This window comes from Oenanthe melanoleuca, chromosome 28 (assembly GCF_029582105.1).
Source record: "Oenanthe melanoleuca isolate GR-GAL-2019-014 chromosome 28, OMel1.0, whole genome shotgun sequence".
Lineage (NCBI taxonomy): Eukaryota > Metazoa > Chordata > Aves > Passeriformes > Muscicapidae > Oenanthe > Oenanthe melanoleuca.
Genome location: NC_079361.1, coordinates 2,389,262 through 2,396,049, shown reverse-complemented (window position 1 = coordinate 2,396,049; position 6,788 = coordinate 2,389,262). Strand labels below are relative to the sequence as shown.

Below are 6,788 nucleotides of genomic sequence, written 5' to 3'. Positions count from 1 at the left end.
GCTGAGCTCTCAGTGACCCTCAGCGCTTTCCCTGTGGCCCTGACCCCCCAAACCGGCTGTAAACAGGGACGGGGCTGAAACCCGAGTGTGCCCGTAACCAGATACTTCCTCCACGTGTGCCTGGTGTGCTCTGAAGTGAGCCTGGCACCGCTCAAACCCCAACAAAATCCCTAAATCTGATCTCTGCTCTGGGCTTCTGTGTGGCAGGGTGCCAGACCTTCCCCCTCCAGCCGAACCCCAGGGATTTTGGGGGGCTGGAGAGGCAAAGCTGCGGGGCACAGGGGCCGGGCACAGGCACTGACACACTCCTGGCACACACAGGGAGGGAGCGGTGGATTCGCTCTGCCGAGAGGATCGGGATCGCCCTGGGGACGTGGGGCTGGTGCCACCTCGTGGCTCCACCGGCGGCGGAGCCGGGCTGGACGCGCGGGGCCGGACACGGTGATGGGACCCGCGTGTGCCCATCGGGATGAGCCGCAGCCCCGCAGCCTCCTCATCCCTGGAGCGCTGGGAATGGCCATAAACCCACCCCGCCCCAGCCTGGCCGAGCCCGGGGTGAGGCTGCGCTCGGCACCGCCGCGGTTTCCGCCCGCGGGTGCCGCTGCTGCGAGCGCAGTTTGAGCGAAATACTTTGCAAGACACGAGTGGAGCCAAGAGCAGCAGCCAAGTGTCAGTGTCGCGAGTGTCAGTGGCTGAGACGCCGCTGCTGCACCTGGATTTCCCCGTGTTACTAAACTCACGTAGCTTTTAGGTTTTTAAGGTTGGTTTTTTGCTCTCTCAGCAAGTAAACATCGCCGCGCCAGGCAGACAAAACCACAAATTGCTTTTCATCTCCAGTGCTGTCCCAGATAAGGCCCGAGGCGGCGGCGTGGCCCCACGGGAAGGGGCTGGGGGGGCCCCATGGATCACCCCCGTCCCGGCTGCCTGGCTGCATCCTCCACAGTGCCGTGGGCTGAACCTCGGCTCTAAGTGTTTGCTGTAATCTGCTCGGGTCAGGCGAGGAAAAACCATCTCAGCCCTGCTGCTTTGTGCAGTTATTTGATTTTTTTTTAATTTATTTTTTTGAAATCTGTTTTTTTTTTTTTTTTTTTTTTTTTTTTTTTTTGCAGGTAGTTGGTGTTTGATGCTGGGGCTTTTTGCATCCCCACCAGGATACTGGTTCCAGAGGTAGCAGCCGGCTGGGATGGAGCTCTGCCTCTCTTCCCAATCCAGGCATGGAAATACCCTCGGTCCTGGCCAGACTCTGCAGCCGCTTTCGCTCGGGTTTCATCGCCGGGGACAGGTTGAGGCTGCAAATTGCGTGGCCAAAACTTGTCCCGGTGCAATGCTGCATCCAGAGTCATCGCCTTCCGTGTCCTGGAAACCAGAAAACCTCTGAAAGTGCCGGTGCCACCCACGGACTGGGCACTCAGCATCCCACACAGCCACTCCGCATTCCGTGGGACACCCCCGTGCCCTTCCTGCCGTCCAGCCCCGCTGCTCCCGCCTGGCGACGGCTACGGCACCGATTTCTGCGGCGAGGGATCCCATCCTTCCCCATCCCTGATGATAATGGGTTTGTCGGAGATGAGCAGGGCAATGGGGATCAGCGGCTGGTGCAGCCCTTGCCTTCCCTCCTCCTCCTTCTCTTCCTCCTCCTCCTCTGCGGGTGGGTGCCCGCTGCAGCTGGTGCTGCCGGAGGATGGCGATCCCAGCGGGCTCAGCATGTCCTGCCTGCGGTAGGCGAAGGGCAGCTCGTCCGCACAGCCCGGCGGGGTCACCGCCACTGCCGCCGGCTGCTCCAGCGCGGGGCCGGGCTGTGCCACATCGGGCGGTGGCACCGCAGTCTGAGTGCCCGTGTCTGTCGTCTCCTCGCTGGGGTTCGGCTCCGTCAGCAGCAGCTCGGCTGGGCTGAACCTCTCCGAGGGTTCCAGGAGGCCTCTGCGGGGCTGGCCCTAAGGGTTGGGTGGATTTGGGGTGGGATATCCCGTGCCAGGGCTGTGCCATGGGCGTTTGGGGCTGTGGGATCTGCCCCCTCCTGCACCTTACACCTCACCTGGCTCATCTCGGCGGCCGAGAACTGGATGGCTTTGGTGCCCACGGGCTTGGGAAGGGGTGGGAAGAGGAGGCGGCCAACCCTGGGGAGGGAGCGGTAGGTGAGGGGGTGGGTAATGGTGGGGGTGGCCTGAGCGGCTCTGGGGACGAGGGTGCTCCGTCACCTCTTTTTGGTCAGGTGGTAAATGGCCGCTGCGGCGGGGAGACCAAGCGAGATGCTCAGGTACTTCAGATTGCCTGTCCACACTGCTCCCTGGGGACCTGGGGATAGGCATGGCTGGGTGGTGACATCCCTGCCCCCAACAGGGACACAGGAGACGTCTTGGGGTGAGGGCGAGCACACAGCGGAGAGAACACCCCATGGGGAGTGGGGAGGGCACGAGGTCTCAGCCATTACCCAGCGCCTTGGTCTGGAAGCGCCACCAAGCCCTGCAGGTCCCCTCGCTGTCCTCTGGCACCTCCCACACACCCACCCTGTAGGCTGTGCCAGGCTGGAGGTTTTGGAGGGTGTAGTTTGATGCCGTGGCATTCACTTCACTGTCTGGGCAAACAAAACGGAACGTGGGGCAGTCTGGCGGCTGCCTGGGGGCAGACTCTCCTCCAGCCCCACTGGGATGGGGAGCCCCACTCACAGGTCTCGTTGTCCCCCTCGGCCGAGTGGCAGATGAGGTACTTGGCCAGCGCGCCGGGACAGGCGGCACGTGGGGACGGTGTCCACTGCAGGACAGCTGCGACATCTCCGCTGCTGATGTTGATGGGCACGGACAGCGAATCTGCGTGCAAAAACGCGGGGGATTATTTCAGGAGAGCCCCTATGGAGTGAAGGCAGGCGCGGGTGCCCCGTGCTCGCACACGCACCGTTGCTGTGGTAGCGGTGCCACAGGGCGAAGGTGGCCCAGCCGCGCTCCTCGTCCCGGCCGTGCACGGCCAGGCGGTGACAGCCCGGCGCTCCCAGCGCTCCTGCGGAGCAATCGGGGCTCTGTTTACACCCTCTGCCCCCGGCTGGGGGGACAGCGGGGGGCTTGGGGGGCTCCCTTGCCTCTCTGCACGTGGCTGCTGTTGGCAGGGAATTCCTGCTGGATGCAGACTCCCTGTTTCGGAGGCCCTGGCAGCGTCTGCTGCTCGAAGCAGAAAGCATCGCCAGGGACCGGCGCTTCCCACTGCGCGGTCACGGCGCCTCCGGCCACTCTGATCTCTTTGAAGCTGAGATCTGGGATGAAACAGGGGATAATCGGGGTAGATGGAAGAAATAACGCCCTGAGGGCTGCCAGGGGAGCTCAGCATTTCTAGAGGGGCAGGTACCCTCTCGCTGCTCTGCCGGCACACGGAGCTGCCGCGCCGGCCCCGGCCCCGCGGCGTTGACCGCGGTCAGCAGGATTTCGTATTCCGCCCCGGAGAGGGTGAGGTTGTGCTCTGTCTCCTCCCAGTCCAGCTCCACGGATTCCTCCTCATCTGACTCTGCACAGCCACATGCCAACATGTGGACGTCCAGCTTGTAGGTGACATTCCTCTGCTCCTTGAGGACTGGCTGGGGAGGAAAAGGGGGTGACTCAGGGGATTAAATTGTGGGGGACATGCAGGAGGGCCCCCGGGGATGCCACTGTACCTGCCAGCTCAACCTCAGCACCCGCTGCCCATCTCTCCCCAGTTTGCCCAGGTGATAGCTCAGCACTGGGCTCCATAGGATTTCTGCAGGAGGAACAAGCCTGACTGAGCCATCAGTATTTTTGGGAGCTGTTGGGATCTGACCAGGCTCCTCTCCTCTTCCTCACCCTCGGGAACAGAGATGTTGCTGCTCCAGTCACTCCAGTAGCTGCTCCAGTGGGGAGACTTGCGCCGGAGCTGGACCACGAAGGAGCCATTGACCCCCAGGGCACAGGTCACTAGAGAGGGGGGGCAGGGTCAGCTGGGGGGTGACCCCTCCTTTCCCCGACTTTTGGCCATCACAGGCTGCTGGCTGAGGAGCACCCCCGGGAGATGCTTGTCCCAACAACCCCACAGGACAAACCAACCTGAGACATCTCCACCTGTCACCATCACAGTCTGACATGTCACCTGCAGAGAGAACCAAGCATGAAGACACCCACCCAGTAAAACCAGTGCTTTACTGGGACATCAGTGCTGCCCTGTGATCCCAAACCATCCCCAGGGCTGGGAGAGCCAAACAGTGCAGGGGACACGGTGGTCAGCGGTCCCCTCAATTCTGGGACCCTCCCAGCAGCAACTGAGAGGGATGAGGGGTCCCCAGCTGTGAGAGCTTCACTGGGGACAAGCATCCGGATTTGATCTGTTGTCGTCATTAGTATAATCTGGGGTTTTGTCTGTGTAATCCCTGAGAATCCTGTTATGGGCAGCAGCAGGATCCCACGGCCAGAGGACAAGGCAGAGCCGATAACGCAGAGAAGCAGATGGGACACAGCTGGGTTTGGGGGGGACAGTGACATCACTGAGCCCCCACACTCCCTGGGCTGCTGTGGTGCTCCTGACTGTCCTGTCAGTCACTGCCAGCTCCAGCAAACAGAGTTTTTACCTGTGTGCAGTTTTTACCTGTGTCCAGCTGCTGTTTCCCACCCTCCAGAAGCGAGCCTCATGCTGTGGCGGCTGCTCCAAGCCGTAGCACCGTAGCTTTGGCAATTGCACTCTCAGCTGGCCACCAATCTTGGAGAAGGGCATCTCACTAGGAGGTGGATCCAGTTTGACTGGAAAGATGAGGCGTTTTTGGGTGGTCTGGCAGATTTTAGGGCCGGTGTTGGCTGCCAGCCTGGTCCCTGGGGCACTCACCAGCCTTGCTGTAAAGGGTGTGGTTGGGGGTCCTGTGGACCTGGTCCCCCCAGCGTGCCTCCACCCAGGCCGTGGTGTTCTCCAAGATGAACACTGTGCCATGCGGGAGGCTGTAGTTGGTCACCGCGCCCACCTCGAACCGGCGGCACTGACTGCGCTTCTCAGAGCTGGGGAGGGAGCGGGCGCAGGGTGAGATCCGGGCACATCCCGTGGGCTCCCCCTCCCCGCGGCACTGTCCCAACTCACCAGAGGTTCAGGACGTAGGAGGTGTTGCCGGCGGGGCCGAGGGGCGGCCAGGAGCAGTGCAAAAGCTTGGGGGTGCCGCATTTCTTCCAGCAGGAGATGTCGTGGGCTGCCACGGCGCCTGCGGGACAGGGCAGTGGCTGGAGGCTCCTGCATCCCAAACCCCATCCCGCGCGTGGAGGGAGCAGTGGTGCCATGAGCAGTGCTTGCCATGCTGCTCAAATGGGGAATCAGAGCAGCTGTACCGGCGATTGTCACCCCAAGCCCCTCGTGTTCCCCTTCCCCGGTGATGCGGCGCTGGCCGGTGCCACTCGCTGCCAGCGGGGATTCAGCATTTTTACTCCGTCCCTGTGGTTTTGGGTGAGTATCTCCATCTCTCTCTGGGAGCTCCCCAGGTCTTATCACCCCCGAATCATTCATTGAAAGTCTTCTGAAGTTATCTCTCATCTCCCAGCACCGCAGGAGCACTTACCGCCCTGCGCCAGCGCCGCCAGCGCCGCCAGCAGCCACCCCAGCATGGCCCAGCCGGGCTGTCCCGCAGCGGATCCGTGCTCCGCTGCCCTTCCTGGCTGCCCCCCAGTCCCCCGGCACCCCCGGGTGCCCCTCTCGGGCGTGCCGGCAGCCCCGGTGCTCAGCGCAGCTTCCCGCGCTTGGGGTTTCCTCTTCTGCTGACAGTGTGCCGTTCCCAGGCAGGGCAGAGCCCTAGACGTGAGTGCATGCCCCACTTTTACCAAAAACAAAAGAGAAAGCAACCAAAATATCCCCGTTTTTTGCCGGCACGGCTGCCGGGATGAGGCCAGCCCTGTCCCACCGCATGTCCCGGCCGCGCCACGTGCCCCGGCACAGGAGAAGCGCAAGGTAAGCGAAAGATGAGTCTTGGGGTTTTTGGTGGGTGGTTTGTTCCTTTTTTTTTTTTTTTTTTTTTTTTTTTTTTTTTTCCCACACATTATGTTTCTGGTCCTCTGCCCGTAACTGACTGGATCTCCAGCAGCTGCTCCAAGGTTGGGGTTCTCTGGGATTTTTGGGGGGCGTCTGTTGTGCTGCCTGCGGCGGAGAACAAAGGCGCAGTGAGGCAGGAGAGCGCGGTGGCACCAGAGCCGTGTGACGGGCGGCTGAGCCGGGACGCGGGGCCGGGTGGCACCGAGGCCGCGCACAGAGTGCCCTTGTTCCCGCAGAAAGCGGCCCCTTGTGTGGCGCCTGCCCGGGGCCGGAGGGCGGCGGTGGCGGGAGTGTCCCTGCGCTGGGACAGCGTGGGCACGGCGGGCTGGGGGCACAGAGAGTCCCCTGGCACCTCCTGACCCTCCCTGCGTGTCCCCCTGTCCTGCCCGGGGTGGGGGCACACACCAAGCCGTGCCGACTGGACAGTGTGGGCTTTGCTGTGCCCCAACAGAAGCAGGACTGGGCTGGACTGGGCTGGACTGGGCTGTGCCGTGCTGGACTGTACCGGGCAGTGATGCCCCAGGCCAAACGCTCTGTGAGACACTGTGGCAACCAGGACAGACCTGGGCTGGACCACACCAAGCTCCCAACCCCACGCCCTGCTGTGCCAGCCCCAGGCCTTGCCATGCCGGCTGTGCCAGTCCCAGGCCATCATGTGTGTGCCAGAGCAGTTGTGCTGGGCTGTGTCCAGCCAGGAAGGCTGTGCCAGGCCTGGGCTGTCCCATGCTGTGCTGTGCTGGCCTGGGCTGTGCTCTGCCATGCTGTGCCATGACGCAGCAGTGCCAGGATGT

The 6,788-nt window shown here is 62.6% G+C and overlaps 1 protein-coding gene across 1 annotated transcript; it reads right to left on the bottom strand.

Annotated features, from left to right (window-relative positions):
* Positions 1-1,308: 1,308 nt before the first annotated feature.
* IL12RB1 (interleukin 12 receptor subunit beta 1) lies at positions 1,309-5,910 on the bottom strand. The gene is made up of 15 exons (XM_056512705.1): positions 5,531-5,910; positions 5,062-5,179; positions 4,816-4,982; positions 4,582-4,733; positions 4,047-4,089; positions 3,807-3,917; positions 3,641-3,723; positions 3,337-3,562; positions 3,074-3,244; positions 2,893-2,994; positions 2,667-2,807; positions 2,432-2,575; positions 2,199-2,295; positions 2,036-2,117; positions 1,309-1,934 (listed from the first exon to the last, which is right to left on the bottom strand). Exons 1-15 carry the CDS (start codon positions 5,574-5,576, stop codon positions 1,497-1,499), a joined length of 2,121 nt encoding a protein of 706 aa, XP_056368680.1. The 5' UTR covers positions 5,577-5,910; the 3' UTR covers positions 1,309-1,496.
* Positions 5,911-6,788: the final 878 nt, after the last annotated feature.

Coding starts and splice junctions, on each gene's coding strand:
- IL12RB1 (XM_056512705.1), bottom strand. CDS start 5,576: ATGCTGGGGTGGCTGCTGGCGGCGCTGGCGGCGCTGGCGCAGGGCG. Junction 4,734..4,815: donor CACCCTTTACAGCAAGGCTG/GTGAGTGCCCCA, acceptor TCATCTTTCCAG/TCAAACTGGATCCACCTCCT. Junction 2,296..2,431: donor CTTCCAGACCAAGGCGCTGG/GTAATGGCTGAG, acceptor GCCTATCCCCAG/GTCCCCAGGGAGCAGTGTGG.